The following is a 22936-nucleotide window of genomic DNA, read 5'->3' as shown; positions in this document are numbered from 1 at the left end:
TACTCAACCCCGTTGATTTATTCCGCGTCAGAACCGCGGGACGATGGACAGGGGACGGCTTCGTTTGGGATGAGCAGCAGCAGTAGCAGCAGTAGCAGCAGTAGCAGCAGCAGTATCAGCAGTAGCAGCAGCAGAAGCAGCAGCAGTAGTAGCAGCAGCAGCAGTAGCAGCAGCAGAAGCAGCAGCAGTAGCAGCAGCTGGAGCAGCAGCAGTAGGAGCATTAGCAGCAGCAGCAGAAGCAGCAGCAGCAGGAGGAGGAGGCGGTGGTGATGGGGTCGGCGTGGAGTTTGAGACATTTGGGACGCGGTAATTGGGAATGGTGAAGAAGGAAGCGATGGGGCAGATTTGTGTTTTTGTTGTTGGGGTGGTCGTGGTTTTCTCTCTCGCTCTCTCTCTCTAGCAAATTGAATAAAGGCGATTCGGCTGGCCGATTTGGACAGGAGGGATAATTGTGATAGGCGGTGTCGATTACTCACTAGTTGCCCGCAACTGCAACAGCAACGAGGAATTGTCGGCACGCGAAGTGGACGCGCCAGGCATAGCGCTCGTCAACATTTTAATGTTGCGTCACCCCGAGCTACCACACCACCACCTCCACCACCTCCTCCATCACCTCCACCACCATCACCACCACCACCTCCACCACCACCTCTACCACCGCCACCGCCACCGCCACCTCCACCACCACCTCCACCACCACCGCCACCTCCACCACCACCGCCACCTCCACCACCACCACCACCACCTTCACCACCACCTCCACCACCACCACCACCACCTCCACCACCACCTCGCCTGAACCCAACATGGTTCTGAGAAATAACTCTGTGAAGAATGAACGTCAGTATTTGTGGTGGTGGCAGGCGTTGTGTGTGGTGGTGGTGGTGGCAGGCGCTGTGTGTAGTGGTTATGGTGGTGGTAGTGGTGGTGGTGGCGCTGTGTGTGGTGGTGGTGGTGGTGGCAGGCGCTGTGTTGGTGGTGGCGGTGGTGGTGGTGGCAGGCGCTGTGTGGTGGTGGTGGCGGTGGTGGTGGTGGCAGGCGCTGTGTGTGGTGGTGGTGGCGGTGGTGGTGTGGCAGGCGTTGTGTGTGGTGGCAGGCGCTGTGTGTAGTGGTTATGGTGGTGGTAGTGGTGGTGGTGGCGCTGTGTGTGGTGGTGGTGGTGGCGGTGGCAGGCGCTGTGTGTGGTGGTGGCGGTGGTGGTGGTGGTGGCAGGCGCTGTGTGTGGTGGTGGCGGTGGTGGTGGTGGCAGGCGCTGTGTGTGGTGGTGGTGGCGGTGGTGGTGGCGCTGTGTGTGGTGGTAGTGGTGGTGGGGTGTGTTGTAGTGGTGTATGCGCCGTGTGTTGGCAGGTCACGAGTTGGCCATGTCGGATGGGGACTATGACTACCTCATCAAGTTGCTGGCGCTGGGAGACTCGGGCGTCGGCAAGACGAGCTTCCTGCACCAGTACACCGACGGGATCTTCCGTGCCAAGTTCATCGCCACGGTCGGCATCGACTTCAAGGAGAAGCGAGTGGTGGGTATCGCGGCAGGGGCAGTCCGGCTTACTCTCAAAAAGGTCAAATCGACTTCCTCGCTCGACCGAGCATCGAGGTCGTTGCGCGTACGGGAACTCTCCCCTACTTACGAACGAAACTAAGTTTTTATTGTTTTGTTGTTTCCCTTCTGCGTGACTTTTACCGAAAGAACCACGAAGATGAATCGCTGCCGTCACGAAAGCTTTAAAATCGAAATATACAAAATACTGTTTCTTGGAATTTTCTCTCACTTGATACAGCTATCGTGGCTGTGACGGTTCCACCTGAAGACGGAAGCTTGTGTTGCCTCCGAAACGTCCGTGATTTTTATTTTATTTTTATTTTACTTTTATTATTGAATTTTTTTTACCTACATGACTTTACCGAAAAAAACCTAAGAATATGAATCCTTGCAGTCACGAAAGCTTCAAATCTATAATTAAGTTCCAGAGGTCCGTTGTCGTAAGTCGATTTGTTCTTGAGTCCGAATTTTACTCGATTCCAAACGTGTTGTACGGCGTGTAGACTAAACACGGGGAGTGGCTTTAAAAGTTGTATAATCTCCTGCAGATGTAGATGCCACTGGTGCCACTGGTTCTTTACGTCCTGCAGATGTAGATGCCACTGGTTCTTCATGTTCTGCAGATGTAGATGCCACTGGTTCTTTACGTTCTGCAGATGTAGATGCCACTGGTTCTTCACGTTCTGCAGACGTAGATGCCACTGGTTCTTCACGTTCTGTAGATGTAGATGCCACTGGTTCTTCACGTTCTGCAGATGTAGATGCCACTGGTTCTTCACGTTCTGCAGACGTAGATTCCACTGGTTCTTCACGTTCCCGCAGATGTAGATGCCACTGGTTCTTCACGTTCTGTAGATGTAGATGCCACTGGTTCTTCACATTCTGCAGATGTAGATGCCACTGGTTCTTCACGTACCGGAGACGTAGATGCCACTGGTTCTTCACATTCTGCAGATGTAGATGCCACTGGTTCTTCACGTTCTGTAGATGTAGATGCCACTGGTCCTTCATGTTCTGCAGATGTAGATACCACTGGTTTTTCACATTTTGTAGATGTAGATGCCACTGGTTCTTCACGTTCTGCAGATGTAGATGCCACTGGTTCTTCACATTCTGCAGATGTAGATACCACTGGTTCTTCACATTTCTGTAGATGTAGATGCCACTGGTTCTTCACGTTCTGCAGATGTAGATGCCACGGTTCTTCACGTTCTGCAGATGTAGATGCCACCGGTTCTTCACCTTCTGTAGATGTAGATGCCACTGGTTCTTCACGTTCTGTAGATGTAGATGCCACTGGTTCTTCACATTCTGCAGATGTAGATGCCACTGGTTCTTCACGTTCTGTAGATGTAGATGCCACTGGTTCTTCATGTTCTGCAGATGTAGATGCCACTGGTTCTTCACGTTCTGCAGACGTAGATGCCACTGGTTTTTCACGTTCTACAGATGTAGATGCCACTGGTTCTTCATATTCTGCAGATGTAGATGCCACTGGTTCTTCACGTTCTGCAGACGTAGATGCCACTGGTTTTTTCACGTTCTACAGATGTAGATGCCACTGGTTCTTCATATTCTGCAGATGTAGATGCCACTGGTTCTTCACGTTCTGCAGACGTATTTGCCACTGGTTTTTTCACGTTCTACAGATGTAGATGCCACTGGTTTTTCACGTTCCGCAGATGTAGATGCCACTGGTTCTTCACGTTCTGCAGACGTAGATTGCCACTGGTTTTTCCCTTTTTGCAGATGTAGATGCCACTGGTTCTTCACGTTCTGCAGATGTAGATGCCACTGGTTCTTCACGTTCTGCAGATGTAGATGCCACTGGTTCTTCACGTTCTGCAGATGTTGATTGCCACTAGTTCTTCACGTTCTGTAGATGTAGATGCCACTGATTCTTCACGTTCTGTAGATGTAGATGCCACTGGTTCTTCACGTTATACAGATGTAGATGCCACTAGTTCTTCACGTTCTGCAGATGCAGATGCAACTGGTTTTTCACGTTCTGCAGATGTAGATGCAACTGGTTCTTCACGTTCTGCAGATGTAGATGCCACTGATTCTTCACGTTCTGTAGATGTAGATGCCACTGGTTCTTCACGTTATACAGATGTAGATGCAACTGGTTCTTCACGTTCTGCAGATGTAGATGCAATGGTTCTTCACGTTCTGCAGATGTAGATGCCACTGATTCTTCACGTCTGCAGATGTAGATGCCACCGGTTTTTCACGTCCCGCAGATGTACATGCCACTGGTTTCTTCACGTTCTGCAGATATAGATGCAGATGTAGATGCCACTGGTTTTTCACGTTCTGCAGATGTAGATTGCCACTGGTTCTTCACGTTCTGGAGATGTAGATGCCACTGGTTTTTCACGTTCTACAGATGTAGATGCCACTGGTTCTTCACGTTCTGCAGATGTAGATGCCACTGGGTTTTCACGTTCTACAGATGTAGATGCCACTGGTTTTTCACGTTCTACAGATGTAGATGCCACTGGTTTTTCACGTTCTACAGATGTAGATGCCACTGGTTCTTCAAGTTCTACAGATGTAGCTGCCACTGGTTTTTCACGTTCTACAGATGTAGATGTCACTGGTTCTTCACGTTCTGCAGATGTAGATGCAGATGTAGATGCCAATGGTCTTCACGTGCAGATGTAGCTGCCATGTTCACGTTCTGCAGTGAATGCCACTGATTCTTCACGTTCTGCAGATGTAGATGCCACCGGTTTTTCACGTCCCGCAGATGTACATGCCACTGGTTCTTCACGTTCTGCAGATATAGATGCAGATGTAGATGCCACTGGTTTTTCACGTTCTGCAGATGTAGATGCCACTGGTTCTTCACGTTCTGGAGATGTAGATGCCACTGGTTTTTCACGTTCTACAGATGTAGATGCCACTGGTTCTTCACGTTCTGCAGATGTAGATTGCCACTGGGTTTTCACGTTCTACAGATGTAGATGCCACTGGTTTTTCACGTTCTACAGATGTAGATGCCACTGGTTTTTCACGTTCTACAGATGTAGATGCCACTGGTTCTTCACGTTCTACAGATGTAGATGCCACTGGTTTTTCACGTTCTACAGATGTAGATGTCACTGGTTCTTCACGTTCTGCAGATGTAGATGCAGATGTAGATGCCACTGGTTCTTCACGTTCTGCAGATGTAGATGCCACAGGTTCTTCACATTCTGCAGGAGTAGATGCCACTGGTTCTTCACGTTCTGCAGATGTAGATGCCACTAGTTTTTCACGTTCTGCAGATGTAGATGCCACTAGTTCTTCACGTTCTGCAGATGTAGATGCCACTAATTCTTTCACGTTCTGCAGATGTAGATGCCACTGATTATTCACGTTCCGTAGATGTAGATGCCACTGGTTCTTCTACAGTCATCGCGATGTCAGTTTCCCACTACTTCGTAATTGCGTTTCACATTTGTTGTTGTTGTTATCGTCTCGCGTTTTTGTGCTTTTGGCTCGCAACTTTGTACTCCAGCCTGGCCCCCGGCAGCCGGTACACAAAACTGTTAGGATGATGCACATTTAAAATAACGCAATTACCCATCATACGTGCGTCCGCCACTGGAGCTATGCTACTTTAAAATCATCTAGGTTGATAACAAATTTTTTTTAAACTGCCTTTTGTGTTCAGCTTGTTGTTCTTCCAACGCACCTCTGATTAGCATGGTTGGTTACGTACGGTGCGCGAAAGAGGGTCAACATACGTGTATGGACACATATCTACATGCATATGTCTGTGTGTACGAAGAACTATTTTTTTTGCGCTCCGTACGTAGCCAACCCGCGCTAAATCCCGAGGTCCGGGAAATAAAGCGGAGAATGCGGTCGCCCTTCGGGATTTTAAAGACGGGGATTTGTCGTTGAGCCGTCAACCCTGGCGGTTTCCACCAAGTTGAGTTTCGAACAGTCAACCCCGATGGTTTCCACCAAGTTGAGTCTCGAACAGTCAACCCCGATGGTTTCCACCAGGTGTACCAGGCCTCGGGCGAGGAGGGCCTTCTGGGCGGTCGCAAGCAGAAGATTCATCTCCAGCTGTGGGACACTGCCGGCCAGGAGAGGTGACCTCACCACCACCACCAACTGACGTCACCACCACCACCATCATCACCACTACCAACTGCCTCCACCACCATCATCACTACCAACTGCTTCCACTTTCACCACCATTACCACCACCACCACCACACCATCACCACTACCAACTGACGTCACCACCATCACCACTACCAACTGACGTCACCACCATCACTACTACCAACTGACGCCACCACCATCACCATTACCAACTGACGTCACCACCACCATCACCACTACCAACTGACGCCACCACCATCACCACTACCAACTGACGTCACCACCACCATCACCACTATCAACTGCTTCCACCGTCACCACCACCACCACACCATCACCACTACCAACTGACGCCACCACCACCATCACCACTACCAACTGCTTCCACTGTCACCACCACCACCACCACACCCACACCATCACCACTACCAACTGACCCCACCACCATCAACACTACCAACTGCCGTCACCGTCACCACCACCACTACCAACTGCCTCCGTCACCACCACCATCACCACTACCAACTGCTTCCGTTACCACCACCATCACCGTCACCACTACCAACTGCCTCCACCGTCACCACCACCGTCACCACTGTCACTGTTATCACCGCCACCGTCACCATCACCACCAACACCATCACCAACCGCCACCACTGTCACCATCACAACCGCCGCGGCCACGGTCACCACTACCGACATCGCCGCCACCGCCGCCACCGAGTAGCGACCGCGACGCGTCTGCCCCACCGTGTGGCAGGTTCCGCAGCCTCACCACGGCGTTCTTCCGCGACGCCATGGGCTTCCTGCTCATGTTCGACCTGACCAGCGAGCAGAGCTTCCTGAACGTGCGCAGCTGGATGGGTGAGTCCGTGGGAGCACCCCCATCACGTGCCCCCCCCCCACTCCCCCACCACGTGCCCCCCCACTCCCCCACCACGTGCCCCCCCCCCACTCCCCCCCCCACTCCCCCTCCCCCACTCCCCCACCACGTGACCCCCCCCCCCTCAACCCTCGGGCTCAAGCACGGGCTCCGTTGAATCTTCGACGGCGCCCACGTGGTGCATCGGCGTGGACGCATCGGCCACGCGGCCCCCCGATCCCATTGAAAGGTTGTAAACCGGGGAGGGTCGACGGTTCGGGGTGGGGGGGTCTTTTGCAGGAATGACGATTCGTTGACGTAATTCGGCCGCTCGTCGCTAGGGGCTTCTCTGTTGAGCGACCATACCATAAGAACGCCACCACCACCAGCGTCATCACGCAAGCACGTCGTGCTACCTCGCCTGGTATTCACAAACTTCGATCCCGACTTTCGGTAAAGTCACGTAGAAGGGAAATAATAAAATAATAAAAATAAAACATTTAAAAAAATTCTCACGACGTTTCGGCCACAACGCAAGCAGCCGTCCTCAGGTGAAGAACAGGTCTGTCGGGGAGACAGCGTCTAATTCTCACGAAACGTCGTGAGAATTATTATTTTTACGTTTTATTTTTTAACATTCTATTACTTCCCTTCTACGTGACTTTACCGAAAGAACCAAGAAGAAGAAGATGAGGACGAATGAAGAAAAAACACGCAGAAGCGCGCCCCGGGGGTTCGCGGTTTACGACGGAGCCCACCTGTTTCCTCGTGTGTCCCGCGCGTAGAGCAACTGCAGATGCACGCGTACTGCGAGAGCCCGGACGTGGTGCTGTGCGGACACAAGTCGGACCTGGAGGACCTGCGCGTCGTCTCGGCCAAGCAGGCGCGCGAACTCGCGGACTCTTACGGGTCAGCGCTCAACGCTGCACCATAGACTCAACGCTGCACGTAGACTCAACACTGCACATAGACTCAACACTGCACATAGACTCAACACTGCACATAGACTCAACACTGCACATAGACTCAACATTGCACATAGACTCAACACTGCACATAGACTCAACACTGCACATAGACTCAACACTGCACATAGACTCAACACTGCACATAGACTCAATATTGCACATAGACTCAACACTGCACATAGACTCAACATTGCACATAGACTCAACGCTGCACGTAGACTCAACACTGCACATAGAATCAACACTGCCCATAGACTCAACATTACCCATAGACTCAACACTGCTCATAGAATCAACACTGCCCATAGACTCAACACTACCCATAGACTCAACACTACCCATAGACTCAACACTGCCCATAGACTCAACACTACCCATAGACTCAACACTACCCATAGACTCAACACTACCCATAGACTCAACACTGCCCATAGACTCAACATTACCCATAGACTCAACACTGCCCATAGACTCAGCACTTCCCATAGACTCAGCACTACCCATAGACTCAACACTGCCCATAGACTCAACACTACCCATAGACTCAACACTACCCATAGACTCAACACTACCCATAGACTCAACACTGCCCATAGACTCAACACTACCCATAGACTCAACACTACCCATAGACTCAACACTACCCATAGACTCAACACTGCCCATAGACTCAACACTACCCATAGACTCAACACTACACATAGACTCAACACTACCCATAGACTCAACACTGCACCATAGACTCAACACTGCACATAGACTCAACACTGCCCATAGACTCAACACTGCCCGTAGACTCAACACTGCACATAGACTCAACACTGCACCATAGACTCAACACTGCACATAGATTCAACACTGCACATAGACTCAACACTGCCCATAGACTCAACACTGCACCATAGACTCAACACTGCCCATAGACTAACACTACCCATAGACTCAACACTGCCCATAGTCTCAACACTGCCCATAGACTCAACACTGCCCATAGACTCAACACTACCCATAGACTCAACACTGCCCATAGACTCAACACTACCCATAGACTCAACACTGCCCATAGAATCAACACTGCCCATAGACTCAACATTACCCATAGACTCAACACTGCACATAGAATCAACACTGCCCATAGACTCAACACTGCCCATAGACTCAACACTGCCCATAGACTCAACACTGCCCATAGACTCAACACTGCCCATAGACTCAGCACTGCCCATAGACTCAGCACTACCCATAGACTCAACACTCCCCATAGACTCAACACTACCCATAGACTCAACACTACCCATAGACTCAACACTGCCCATAGACTCAGCACTGCCCATAGACTCAGCACTACCCATAGACTCAACACTGCCCATAGACTCAACACTACCCATAGACTCAACACTACCCTAGACCTCAACACTACCCATAGACTCAACACTGCCCTAGATCAACACTGCCATAGACTCAACACTGCCCATAGACTCAACACTGCCCATAGACTCAGCACTGCCCATAGACTCAGCACTACCCATTGACTCAACACTCCCCATAGATCAACACTACCCATAGACTCAACACTACCCAAGACTCAACACTGCCCATAGATCAGCACTGCCCATAGACTCAGCATACCCATAGACTCAACACTTCCCATAGACTCAACACTACCCATAGACTCAACACTACCATCGACTACAACACGTACCCCATAGACTCAACACTACCCTAGACTCAACACTGCCCATAGACTCACACGCACATCGACTCAACCCATAGACTCAACACTGCCCATAGACTCAACACTGCACCATAGACTCAACACTGCCCATAGACTCAACACTGCACCATAGACTCAACACTGCCCATAGACTCAACACTACCCATAGACTCAACACTGCCCATAGACTCAACACTGCACCATAGACTCAACACTACCCATAGACTCAACACTGCACCATAGACTCAACACTGCCCATAGACTCAACACTGCACCATAGACTCAACACTGCCCATAGACTCAACACTACCATAGACTCAACACTGCCCATAGACTCAACACTGCACCATAGACTCAACACTACCATAGACTCAACACTGCCCATAGACTCAACACTGCACCATAGACTCAACACTGCCCATAGACTCAACACTGCACCATAGACTCAACACTGCCCATAGACTCAACACTGCCCATAGACTCAACACTACCCATAGACTCAACACTGCCCATAGACTCAACACTACCCATAGACTCAACACTGCCCATAGAATCAAACCTGTCCCATAGGACTCAACATTACCCATAGACTCAACACTGCACATAGAATCAACACTGCCCATAGACTCAACACTGCCCATAGACTCAACACTGCCCATAGACTCAACACTGCCCATAGACTCAACACTGCCCATAGACTCAGCACTGCCCATAGACTCAGCACTAACCATAGACTCACACACTGCCCATAGACTCAACACTGCCCATAGACTCAACACTACCCATAGACTCAACACTGCCCATAGACTCAGCACTGCCCATAGACTCAGCACTACCCATAGACTCAACACTGCCCATAGACTCAACACTACCCATAGACTCAACACTACCCATAGACTCAACACTACCATAGACTCAACACTACCCTTACAACTCAACACTGCCCATAGACTCAACACCGCACCATAGACTCAACACTGCCCATAGACTCAACACTACCCATAGACTCAACACTGCCCATAGACTCAACACTGCACCATAGACTCAACACTGCCCATAGACTCAAACACTGCACCATAGACTCAACACTGCCCATAGACTCAACACTGCACCCATAGACTCAACACTGCCCATAGACTCAACACTGCACCCATAGACTCAACACTGACCCATAGACTCAACACTGCACCATAGACTCAACACTCCCATAGACTCAACACTGCCCATAGACTCAACACTGCCCATAGACTCAACACTGCCCATAGGACTCACACTGCACCATAGATTCAACACTACCCATAGACTCAACACTGCACCATAGACTAACACTACCCATAGACTCAACACTGCCCATAGACTCAACCACTACCATAGACTCAACACTACCCATAGACTCAACACTACCCATAGACTCAACACTAACCCATAGACTCAACACTACCCATAGACTCAACACTACCATAGACTCAACACTACCCTTAGACTCAACACTGCCCCATAGACTCAACACTACCCATAGACTCAACACTGCCCATAGACTCAACACTGCACCATAGACTCAACACTACCCATAGACTCAACACTGCCCATAGACTCAACACTGCACCATAGACTCAACACTGCCCATAGACTCAACACTGCCCATAGACTCAACACTGCACCATAGACTCAACACTGCACATAGACTCAACACTGCACCATAGACTCAACACTGCCCATAGACTCAACACTACCATAGACTCAACACTGCCCATAGACTTAACACTGCACCATAGACTCAACACTACCCATAGACTCAACACTGCCCATAGACTCAACACTGCACCATAGACTCAACACTGCCCATAGACTCAACACTGCACCATAGACTCAACACTGCCCATAGACTCAACACTACCCATAGACTCAACACTACCCATAGACTCAACACTGCCCATAGACTCAACACTGCACCATAGACTCAACACTACCCATAGACTCAACACTGCCCATAGACTCAACACTGCCCATCGGTGCAGCACTGCACCTCCGACTAGCGCGGAATCCGACGAGCTATGAAGCTCTTTCTAACAGTATGTCCAGGAGGGACATCTGTGTCGCAACATGCACACGACACGCAACATGCACACGACACGACACCCACTGACCAACGCGGAAACACAACACGGGCCAAGCTCCGACATCCGGAACCTGCGGTGCCGATTGACCAACTCCGCCGGCGATCTGCCGGTTTAATTTGACACGCAACAACAACAACAACCGCCATTCGCCACTAAGTGGCGGTGACGTCACCACGACGCTTGTGCCAGGCCATGTGCACATTGAGGCTACCACGTGAAAGTGTCGAACGCCCGCTGGCAGGAGGTCACGGGGTGGACCCAGCGGGTTGCCACGGGTCGACTGACCGAGATGACTGAGATGACTGGCTGATGAAAAAACACAACAACAACCGCCATTCGCCACTAAGTGGCGGTGACGTCACCACGACGCTTGTGCCAGGACCATGTGCACCTTGAGGCTACCACGTGAAGTGTCGAACGCCCGCTGGCAGGAGGTCACGGGGCAGACCCAGCAGGTGCCACGGGTCGACTGACGGCGTCACAGACGAGCGCGTCGCGCGACACCGCACAGGGAGCGGAACACTCACCGGGACACCTTCCACCCCCCCCACCTCCCCCACCCCCACCCCGTGTGACCGATGTCCCTGACGTCCCCGACGGCGCGCGTGCAGGATGCCTTACTTCGAGTCGAGCGCCGCGTCGGGCGCCAACGTCGCCGCGGCCGTCACCGCGCTGCTCGACCTCATCATGAAGAGGATGGAGTCGACGCTCGGACGCTCCACGCTGCCCGGCGCCCACAGGGGAAGCGGAGGCGGCCCCGGCGGGGTCTTCGCGGACGGCGCCGGCGACGTCAAGCGGAGTAAATGCGCCTGCTAGCCGCGCGGACGGCACGCTGGCCTAGCGCGGGCCGCCCGGGGTCTGTGCGACGCTCCATGCCGTGCCTCTCCCGCTCGCTCCGGAGACGCCGTTCGCTCCGGAGACGCCGCTCGCCTGCCCTACGCGGCCGCAGTACGCAGAGCGACGACGGCAAAGATATCCACCTCTTCTCCACCTCTTCTTCTCCACCTTCTCTCCACCTCCTCCACCTTCTCATCCTCCCGGGTAGCCGTAGCCCCCTGGTGATGGTCGGGGAGCCTGCGAGCTGGAGGCGGCGTAGGTCAGCGTCCACGAAACGCAACTGGCCGCCTTTGTATTCCCCCTGCTGCTGCTGCTTTTATTTTCCCTCCGATCCTTGGGGTTAGGCACCAGTGACCAGGTTTCGGGTAACCGGTTGGCCATGAGCGGGAATCGAACTCGGGCTATGTAGCGCAGCGCGCCCGCCTGCTGTGGCGTGTTCAACACGCAAAGGTAAAGGTCCCCCTTCCTCCCCGTGTAGCCTGCGACGGACTGCCAGGGCAAGTGCTGTTCGTAGCGTGCAGCACTTGCGAAGGCCGGCACGCACACAAAGTGGGGGTGGGTGGCTGGCACCACGCTGGCCGGCCAGCTGCCAGGTGGGAACTCTAGGGAGCAGGATGGAGCAGTCTCATTTTCAGGAGTGACTTGGGTCCTCGAAATGACAAAAGGGAGAGAGAGAAAAAGTTTGGGTTGTCGAAGGCGGGGAGCGTAGACATCGAAATTTGTAATAAACATCAGCCCACACGTTCTGCTGGATGTGAGCGAGTGCCCGTCCGTCCTTACCTCCCTCCAGCCAGCAAAACTTTTTAAAGTAATATTAATACGAAGCGTTTGCAAAGACCTAATTAAGGCAGATGCAAAGCACAACGAATAAGTTAACAAGTCGCCCAACGCGCCGTCACGCACCACAAAGACAAAGATGCCCCGCTTGCTTGCTAACAGCACCAGCCCCAACACGCTGCGTAGGCTACCCGCGGCCATCTTTGAGTTGGCATTCACGACCATGCAACACAACAACAACAACAAAATGGTCGCCGTTCGCCGCTAAGTGACGTCGCCAGCCCGTCACCCTTCTCCCCCCCAGCGCCTCCGATGATCGCGGTTGGCTATGTGCGGCGCGACGGGCAGTCCGACGCACGCGCGCTCGTGAACGGTGCGCGGCGCTTGCGCCAGGCTCGGTGCGCTATGCGGCCGCAAAGAACGGTCGAAGGCTCGCCGGCGGGGAGGCCGCGGTACGTCACCACCCCGCGGTCCCGCACGCCGCTTTGGGTTCCTGCCGAGTGATCGCGATCGCTCGGTCGGCATCCGCCGTAGGACCATGGTGGTGGGGTGGGGGGCGGTTGGGGGGGGGGTTCTCTTCTCTTCTTCGCTACGTTCAACGCTGCCACTGCCGCCGCTGCTGCCGCTGCTGCGAGGATTTCTCAAGACACTTTGGTCCTCGCGTTTCAGACTCTGGTGAACTTCTCTGGTGGATTTCTCTGGTGGACTATGGTGAACTATGGAGGACTATGGTGAACTTTGGCGGACTTTGGTGGACTCTCCTTGAGGAGGAGCACACACGAACACACGGAAGCCCCGTGACGGGACCGAACCCGTGTCCATGGCCTTTCCTTAGTGCGGCGCTTTTTCCCTCCTGAAGATGCACGGAGCGTTTGCCCAGAACAAAAAAAATGCATGCGACGTTGGCCCAACGTCTAGTTGACGTTGGGCCAGTGTTGGTCTGACGTTGAACCAACGTTGGCTCAAAGTTCTGTTGACGTTGAGGCAGTGTTAGTCTGACGTTGAACCGACGTTGGCCCGACATTTGGTTGATGTTGGGCCAGTGTTGGTCTGACGTTGAACCGACGTTGGCTTAAAGTTTTATTGACGTTGGGCCAGTGTTGGTCCTGGCCCGACGTTTGCCTGTGTCCTGTGTCTCTCTCTTTCTCTCTTTCTCCCCCTGCGAATGTGACGAGGTTGTCGAAAGTCAGCGGTGGTTCCGTGGCGTAAATCAAAGTGAGTGGCTCATGGCGGTGCAGGATTTAAATTTAAACTGAACTATAAGCTCCACGGTAGAGGTGTTTTTTGGGGTTAAATCACGTGATTATAAATGTGTCGTTGAAGCCTCCACCACCACCCGGCACAGCCGACTAGTTAAGGGGTTTGTCACGTAAACAGAACGTGGCCAATTCGTTACTAGTACAGCACTAACCGGTTGTGTGTTGGAGTGTAAACCCACTACAACATTGACAATTCGTTACTAGTACAGCACTAACCGGTGGGTTGGAGAGCAAAGCCACAACATTTACAATCTGAGTACGACGTTTCACGACACATTTATATTCACGCAATCTAACCCCCCCCCCCAAAAAAAACCTGCATTATGGATGATATTGGTTGCGAAAACTAAACTAAACTATAAATTCTAGATTTGAAGCTTTCGTGACTGAAAGGGGTTTGGGAGGCCCTGCAAAAGTAATGAATGCAGAGAGGGCCCCCCTCAATCGGCCGGCACCACCACTGACAACCTGGAGGGGGGTGGGGGTGGGGGTGGGGGGCATTCTGTCTGCATGACGATTCCTTGCTGACCTCTGTCTTTCGCCGCCGCCGCTGCCACCGTTGTGACTGCCGCACGACTTGGAGAGTTACTCGGTTTGCTCAACAACAACAACAGCAGCAGAACACCTCCAGCTGTCTGCCTTCTGCATTCTCTCCATCGCCAGCCGCATTGTTTCTTCTTCTTGTTCTTCTTCAAAATCTCTGTGGAGGTAGCCGAGCGATGGAAATCCCAGCGCATTGTCGAAGCGTGGAACACGGGGGGACCGGGGAGGGTCAGGGGTCAGATCTTCACAGAGGTCACAGCGACTTAGCCCGTCCAACTTTCTGTGAATATATGGGTCTCTGCGTGAGTCTATGGGTCTCTGTGTGAGTCTATTGGTCTCTGTGTGAGTCTATGGGTCTCTGTGTGAGTCTATGGGTCTCTGTGTGAGTCTATGGGTCTCTGTGTGAGTCTATGGGTCTCTGAGTCTATGTGTTGCTGTGTGAGTCTATGGATCTCTATTTAAGTCTATGGGTCTCTGCGTGAGTCTATGGGTCTCTGTGTGAGTCTATGGGTCTCTGTGCGAGTCTATGGGTCTCTGTGTGAGTCTATGGGTCTCTGTGTGAGTCTATGGGTCTCTGCGTGAGTCTATGGGTCTCTGTGTGAGTCTATGGGTCTCTGTGCGAGTCTATAGATGATGAGAGAGAGAGAGACACGCAAACTCCAAATATACAGCAGCAGGCGTCATGGTCTGGATCGAACCCACGACCTCCTGCGCACCAGGCGAGGTAGTTAACATCTCCTAGCCACCGTGCGTCTCCCACCATCATAATCGGAGGTGTGGGGGACAGACGCCAAACTCCGTGAGGTGTTCCGCTTCAACGGCGGTCACCTTCATGCACACCGCATGGTGCTGCCGATGGGGGTGTGCAGAGCGTGCCGCAAGGCGGTGGCTTTTAGGTGTTTTTGCATTTTATCCATCACGGCTGTTTGTTGAGCGCAAGGCCAGAGACCCGGAAAACGAACGGACACCGTTAAACATTCGTCGTGATCAAGGTCGCGGAAACGCGCAACGTGATCGCCGCTAAAAGTTGTCATCGGCGATAAAAGTCGGTTTAGTCTTCATTTGAAGCTTTCGTGACTGCAGGAATCCTTGCTCTTTGGTTCTTTCGGTAAAGTCGAAAGGTCGTGATTTATTTTATTTTATATCTACGTGACTTTGCCGAACGAACCAAAGGGTACGGTGATGATCTTGATTTGAAGCTTTGGTGACTGCAGGATAGTCATCGTCGGTTCGTCTTTCGTTGAGCGACTTTGTGATTGCAAGAGCTTTGGGGGAAAGAGACGATGGTGGTGGTGGTGGTGATGGTGGTGGTGATGATGGTGGTGGTGGTGATGATGGTGGTGGTGGTGGTGTGATGGTGGTGGTGGTGATGATGGTGGTGGTGGTGGTGGTGATGATGATGGTGGTGGTGATGATGGTGGTGGTGATGGTGGTGGTGATCATGGTGGTGGTGGTGGTGATGATGATGGTGGTGGTGATGGTGGTGGTGATGATGGTGGTGGTGGTGGTGATGGTGGTGGTGGTGGTGATGATGATGATGATGGTGGTGGTGGTGATGGTGGTGATGATGGTCGCGAGCCATAGGTTCCCGACCGCTGCCTTAGACTCTCACTGACGGACACCGATTTTGAGTGTCGTAGTCGCAAACGTAGCTGCATCTGCTACGGGCCCCGCACTTTCAAGCTTGTCAATTCCGGTGCAGTGATTCTGCACTTGTACTCTTAGTTCTTTCGGTAAAGTCACCATGTAGGTAAAAAATGAAATTAAAATTAATAAAAATAAAACAATAAAATTACGACGTTTCGGAGGCAACACAAGTCTCCGTCATCAGGTGGGACCGTCACAGCCAGATTTGCTGCATCAAGTGAGGCAGGGATTCCAAGATGCAAGTTCTTAAATACACTTGATACAGCAAATCTGGCTGTGACGGTCCCACCTGATGACGGAGACTTGTGTTGCCTCCGAAACGTCGTAATTTTATTGTTTTATTTTTTATAAATTTTATCATTTTTTACCTACATGGTGACTTTACCGAAAGAACTAAGAGTATGAATCCTTGCAGTCACGAAAGCCTCAAATCTAGAATTCTGCACTTGCTGTATTACTATAGTAATATACTACCTTTAGCATTTACGAAAGACTTGGTGTTTAAGTTTAGTGGTTCGTCGCATTATCTGGCTGTATAGCAAATGAAGAAATACAATAACTTTACTATGCAAGTGAAAAAATTAGTGCTTTAATATTTGTGTTTTTTTATTTTATTTAGCGCCCCTTCATAACATATGCTACAGGCCGTGCACTAGCTTAATCCGGCACTGCGTGTGCGTAGGAGCGGTGGTGCAGCGGTTAGCGCTACGCTGCGCTACGTACCTGGCCACCCGGGTTCAATTCCCGCTCACGGCCAACACCCAGTGACGATTATCTGAATCGGTCCTGGGCCTCCCCTAGGTCGACTCAGCCTCAAATGAGTACCCGGTGCGGATGTGTTAATATACGCCACTGGGGAGACAAAGGCGGCCGGGCGTGGTGCTGGCCACCCACCCCCTCGTGCGCCGTGCCGGCCTTCATAGGTGTTACTCGCTAACAGCACTTGCCCCAACAGTTTGTTAGGGCTACACGGGTGGATCTTTGTCTTTGTCTTTGTGTGCGTGTGTGTGCATCAGACCTGGGGAACGGCACTGACCCCACAGAGAAAACTCCATCGAAGTGCTGAACTTCCCCTCGCAATGAACGCGACTCGATCTTCAACCACCAGGGGTACGGTGTTTATGCAATGCTCGGTACGCGTGCGTCTGTGTGCGTCTGTGTGCATAATAGAGGGTTTGTGTTGGGTGAGATCGCGTAAATATATAAATGTGTCGTTAAACCCGCCACCACCCGACACAGCCAACTAGGAAGGGTTGTCACGTCAACAGAACGTGGACAATTTGTCACTAGTACAGCACTAGTGTATAGTGTAGTGTGTAGTGTATAGTGTAGTGTATAGTAGTGTATAGTATTGTATAGTGTAGTGCATAGCAGTGTATAGTGTAGTGTGTAGTGTAGTAGTGTATAGTGTAGTGTGTAGTGTATAGTGTAGTGTGTAGTGTAGTAGTGTATAGTGTAGTGTGTAGTGTATAGTGTAGTATATAGTAGTGTAGTGTGTAGTGTAGTGTATAGTGTAGTGTATAGTAGTGTATAGCAGTGTAGTGTGTAGTGTAGTGTATGTGTAGTGTATAGTGTGGTGTATAGTGTAGTGTATAGTAGTGTGTAGTGTATAGTGTGGTGTATAGTAGTATATAGTGTAGTGTGTAGTGTAGTGTATGTGTAGTGTATAGTGTAGTGTATAGTAGTGTGTAGTGTATAGTGTGGTGTATAGTAGTATATAGTGTAGTGTGTAGTGTAGTGTATAGTAGTGTGTAGTGTAGTGTGTAGTGTAGTGTATAGTAGTGTGTAGTGTATAGTGTAGTGTATAGTGTAGTGTATAGTGTGGTATACTAGTACAGCACACCGGTTGTGTGTTGGAGAGCCAAGCCACAACATTTACAATCTGAGTACGCTGTTTTGCCACTAATATAAACACGGGGTGTGTCCGAAAACAAATGCTGCTTGTGAAAAATAACGTTGAATAGTGATATTGTTATTCGAGATACTGACATAGATGTGACGTGAATGCTTACGAGTTTTAGTTGATTACATTTTTTCACGATATCGATTAGGTGGTTCTCGAATGATTAATACGCTTCCCCATGTCGACCATCATTCACGGTCGTCGATCTAACTCGGTGTTCCAACTCATCATCAACAACAACAGCAACAACAGGGGTTTTTACGTTCCTACAAGCGTAAAAGAAGGCATCTCAGGGTGTTAAGTCGGGTGAACCCGCAGGACTCGTCGTTAAACCGGAAAATGGAGCTTCTCCTGCAACGGAAAGTGCGGCCCAGTTCTCCTACGACGCAGCGTGTAGCTTTTATAACGCCAGTTGGTTATAACGCGATTAATGTAACATAACACACGTATTGTTATAACGCTAGTTGACTATAACGCGATGAATGTGACAGAGAACACACGTGTTGTATAACGCGAGTTGGATATAACGCGATTAATGTGACAGAGAACACACGTGTTTTATAACGCGGGTTGGTTATAACGCGATTAATGTGACAGAGAACACACGTGTTTCAAAAGCGAGTTGACTATAACGCGATGAATGTAACGGGGAACACACGCGTTTTATAACGCGGGTTGGATATAACGCGATAAATGTGACAGAGAACACACGTGTTTTATAACGCGGGTTGGATATAACGCGATTAATGTGACAGAGAACACACGTGTTTTATAACGCGGGTTGGATATAACGCGATTAATGTGACAGACAACACACGTGTTTCATAACGCGAGTTGACTATAACGCGATTAATGTGACGGGGAACATACGGTTTAGTTGCTGCAGCTCCTTACTATTAAAATTCCTTCCCTTTATTACTGCTAACCCTACTCCCTCCCTTTGACGCTGCTAATCCTACATAATGCACGGGCATAATAATTATTTTATTATGTTTTCTTTTTATTAAATAAAACATAATAAAATAATAAAAAAAATATTTTATTATGTTTTATTTTTATTATTTTATTACTTCCCTTCTACGTGACTTTACCGAAAGAACCAAGAAGATGAACCATTGCACCGTGCCACTTTTCTTTTTTCGCCGATTATGTTGCCTATAATTCTCCCCAGGGATTCTACCGATCACATTGCGTTGTGTGTGCACAGGGGCAGCTGCCACCGCCGCCCAGGGGAGCCCCTTGGCAATTCTTGCATTTCTCGACACCCTTAACCGATGTCTAATCACTCACCCCACCCCTTCCCGCCTCTCTGTGTCTCTCTCTGTCGCTGTCTTCCCGACAGATTTGAGTGTTGTGAACGCGAGGGGGCTCCTTTGTCCGACAGAAGACGGAGCGGTGTCAAGAGTTGTTCCATGCCGTGTTACTGTACGTTAGTGCGATTGGTTCGGGAGACTCGTTTAAGAGGCGTCGGTGGCTCGGAGATGTTAGCTACCTCACCTGGAGGTCGTGGGTTCGGTCCCGACTCTGACGCCTGCTGTATATTTTGAGTTGAAATGTCTCTCTCTCTCTCATCATCATCATGGGGGCTAGGAGATGTTAACTACCTCGCCTGGTATACAGGAGGTCGTGGATTCCATCCCGAACCCTGACGCCTGTTGTATATTTTGAGTTGAAATGTCTCTCTCTCTCATCATCATCATCACGGTGACTCGGAGATGTTAGTTACCTCGCCTGGTATACAGGAGGTTGTGGGGTCGACCCCGACCCTGACACCTGCTGCATATTTTGAGTTGAAATGTCTCTCTCTCTCATCATCATCATGGGGGCTAGGAGATGTTAACTACCTCGCCTGGTATACAGGAGGTCGTGGGTTCGATCCCGACCCTTGACACCTGCTGTATATTTTAAGTCGAAATGTCTCTCTCTCTCTCTCATCATCATCACGGGGGCTAGGAGATGTTAACTACCTCGCCTGGTATACAGGAGGTCGTGGGTTCGATCCCGACCCTTGACACCTGCTGTATATTTTAAATCGAAATGTCTCTCTCTCATCATCATCACGGTGGCTAGGAGATGTTCGCTACCTCGCCTGGTATACAGGAGGTCGTGGATTCCATCCCGAACCCTGACGCCTGCTGTATATTTTGAGTTGAAATGTCTCTCTCTCTCTCTCTCTCATCATCATCATCACGGTGACTCGGAGATGTTAGTTACCTCGCCTGGTATACAAGAGGTCGTGGGTCCGATCCCGAACCCCTGACGCCTGCTGTTGTATATTTGGAGTTTGCGTGTCTCTCTCTCCGTGGTCGCGTGGATTTGTTCTTCGGGTCCCCCGGTTTCTCACCCCCCCTCCTCCACATTTAGAAGCAACGCCACGCGTTTAGAGTTGATTTTGCTGCTCTAAATTTCGACACGATGATGATGATGAAGATGATAAGCTCACTTCGCGGAGCTATCATTTGTGATCGTCAAGAGCTACATAGCTCAGTGGGGGCCTTACTTGGTCAAATAAGACATCGTTTAGTTTTTTTATAGTTTAGTTTAAATAAATAAAAACGAATCTTTTTAAATCTCCAACGTGGAAACGTGGCCCTCTTTGTTTGAGAGGTGTGCCTGAAGATTGATCACCCTATGAAATAGGCCGACGTTTCAGGCAGTGCCCCTTTGCCATCACCTTGTTTCTTCTTTTGGCCTCCGTGGATTCAACTGCCCGTGCCATGAAGATGGAATCTGGTCACAGTCGTAGTAGTAGCAGCAATACTAATAACAATCATCTGTCGTTCATAAAGTGCCTTTCATATCGAAATCTCAAAGCGCTGTACATTAAAAAATCAACATTATAGTAAAAACTGCACGCACAAGTGTAGATCGTGTAGAATAGATATACGCCATAAGCTCAATAATAACAATGATGACAACTATGTGTGTATCTTGAACTTCTATCGCACCGTACGTAGCCAACCGTCCTAATCGGAGGTGCAGTGTTGAGTCTATAGGTAGTGTTGAGTCTATGGGTAGTGTTGAGTCTATGGGTAGTGTTGAGTCTATGGGTAGTGTTGAGTCTATGGGTAGTGTTGAGTCTATGGGCAGTGTTGAGTCTATGGGCAGTGTTGAGTCTATGGGCAGTGTTGAGTCTATGGGTAGTGTTGAGTCTATGGGCAGTGTTGAGTCTATGGGCAGTGTTGAGTCTATGGGCAGTTTTGAGTCTATGGGTAGTGTTGAGTCTATGGGCAGTGTTGAGTCTATGGGCAGTGTTGAGTCTATGGGCAGTGTTGAGTCTATGGGCAGTGTTGAGTCTATGGGTAGTGTTGAGACTATGGGCAGTGTTGAGTCTATGGGCAGTGTTGAGTCTATGGGCAGTGTTGAGTCTATGGGCAGTGTTGAGTCTATGGGCAGTGTTGAGTCTATGGGCAGTGTTGAGTCTATGGGTAGTGTTGAGTCTATGGGTAGTGTTGAGTCTATGGGCAGTGTTGAGTCTATGGGCAGTGTTGAGTCTATGGGCAGTGTTGAGTCTATGGGCAGTGTTAGTCTATGGGCAGTGTTAGTCTATGGGCAGTGTTAGTCTATGGGCAGTGTTGAGTCTATGGGCAGTGTTAGTCTATGGGCAGTGTTAGTCTATGGGCAGTGTTGAGTCTATGGGTAGTGTTGAGTCTATGGGTAGTGTTGAGTCTATGGGCAGTGTTAGTCTATGGGCAGTGTTGAGTCTATGGGCAGTGTTGAGTCTATGGGCAGTGTTAGTCTATGGGCAGTGTTGAGTCTATGGGCAGTGTTAGTCTATGGGCAGTGTTAGTCTATGGGCAGTCATCTTCTTGGTTCTTTCGGTAAAGTCACGTAGAAGGGAAATAATAAAATCATAAAATAACAAAAATAAAACATAATAAAATAATTCTCACGACGTTTCGGCTACAACGCAAGCAGCCGTCCTCAGGTGAAGAATGAAACACCGCCAAGCTTGGAGCGTATATTTAAGCTGGGTTGGAGGGGGAAGAAGAGCGCCTTGACAAAATAATTTGCATATCAAGAGGAATTTAGCATAGAGAGAGAGAGACAGTCGTAGAGGGAAGACGAGGTTTTTTGAGCCTGGAGTTGAGAATGTACAGGGAGTAAACAGCATGCATAGCTGGGGGAAGAGCGGTCTAGCCAACGCGGGCAGCAGAGGAGAAGGAGCGACCTTCCACTGAGCGGAGGTTGACCGGTGCCTTAAACAGAAAGTCTTGGCTGCTGGGGGGGAGAGTGAGGTGCGAGGTAGGAGAGTGCGTGGAGGGGAGTGGAGTGAGATGAGAGGGGAGAGGCGGGTGAGTGTGTGGAGGGGAGTGGAGTGAGATGAGAGGGGAGAGGCAGGAGAGTGCGTGGAGGGGAGTAGAGTGAGATGAGAGGGGAGTAGAGTGAGATGAGAGGGGAGAGGCGGGTGAGTGCGTGGAGGGGAGTAGAGTGAGATGAGAGGGGAGAGGCAGGAGAGTGCGTGGAGGGGAGTAGAGTGAGATGAGAGGGGAGAGGTAGGAGAGTGCGTGGAGGGGAGTAGAGTGAGATGAGAGGGGAGTAGAGTGAGATGAGAGGGGAGAGGCGGGTGAGTGCGTGGAGGGGAGTAGAGTGAGATGAGAGGGGAGAGGCAGGAGAGTGCGTGGAGGGGAGTAGAGTGAGATGAGAGTGGAGAGGTAGGAGAGT

General features: G+C 50.5%; 1 protein-coding gene across 1 annotated transcript; it reads left to right on the top strand.

Moving 5' to 3' along the window:
• Nucleotides 1-1350: 1350 nt before the first annotated feature.
• On the top strand, nucleotides 1351-22595 carry LOC133356347 (ras-related protein Rab-27A-like). The gene is made up of 7 exons (XM_061573856.1): nucleotides 1351-1514; nucleotides 5537-5625; nucleotides 6402-6505; nucleotides 7289-7412; nucleotides 11917-12104; nucleotides 17385-17478; nucleotides 19614-22595. The coding sequence occupies exons 1-6, from the start codon at nucleotides 1362-1364 to the stop codon at nucleotides 17432-17434; spliced, it is 708 nt and encodes a 235-aa protein (XP_061429840.1). The 5' UTR covers nucleotides 1351-1361; the 3' UTR covers nucleotides 17435-17478; nucleotides 19614-22595.
• The last annotated feature ends 341 nt before the right edge of the window (nucleotides 22596-22936 follow it).

The sequence above is a fragment of the Lethenteron reissneri genome, chromosome 1 (genome assembly GCF_015708825.2).
Source record: "Lethenteron reissneri isolate LAM-NWPU_2019-01 chromosome 1, ASM1570882v1, whole genome shotgun sequence".
In the NCBI taxonomy this organism is placed as follows: domain Eukaryota; kingdom Metazoa; phylum Chordata; class Hyperoartia; order Petromyzontiformes; family Petromyzontidae; genus Lethenteron; species Lethenteron reissneri.
The sequence above is the reverse complement of the archived record's forward strand: the minus strand, read 5'-3'. Positions and strand labels throughout refer to the sequence as shown.

Excerpts from the sequence above, each read along its gene's own strand:
- LOC133356347 (XM_061573856.1), top strand. The coding sequence starts at position 1,362 with ATGTCGGATGGGGACTATGACTACCTCATCAAGTTGCTGGCGCTGGGA. Across the intron at positions 5,626-6,401 it reads GACACTGCCGGCCAGGAGAG|GTTCCGCAGCCTCACCACGG; the intron begins GTGACCTCACCA and ends ACCGTGTGGCAG. Across the intron at positions 12,105-17,384 it reads CGCCGGCGACGTCAAGCGGA|ACCTGGGGAACGGCACTGAC; the intron begins GTAAATGCGCCT and ends TGTGTGCATCAG.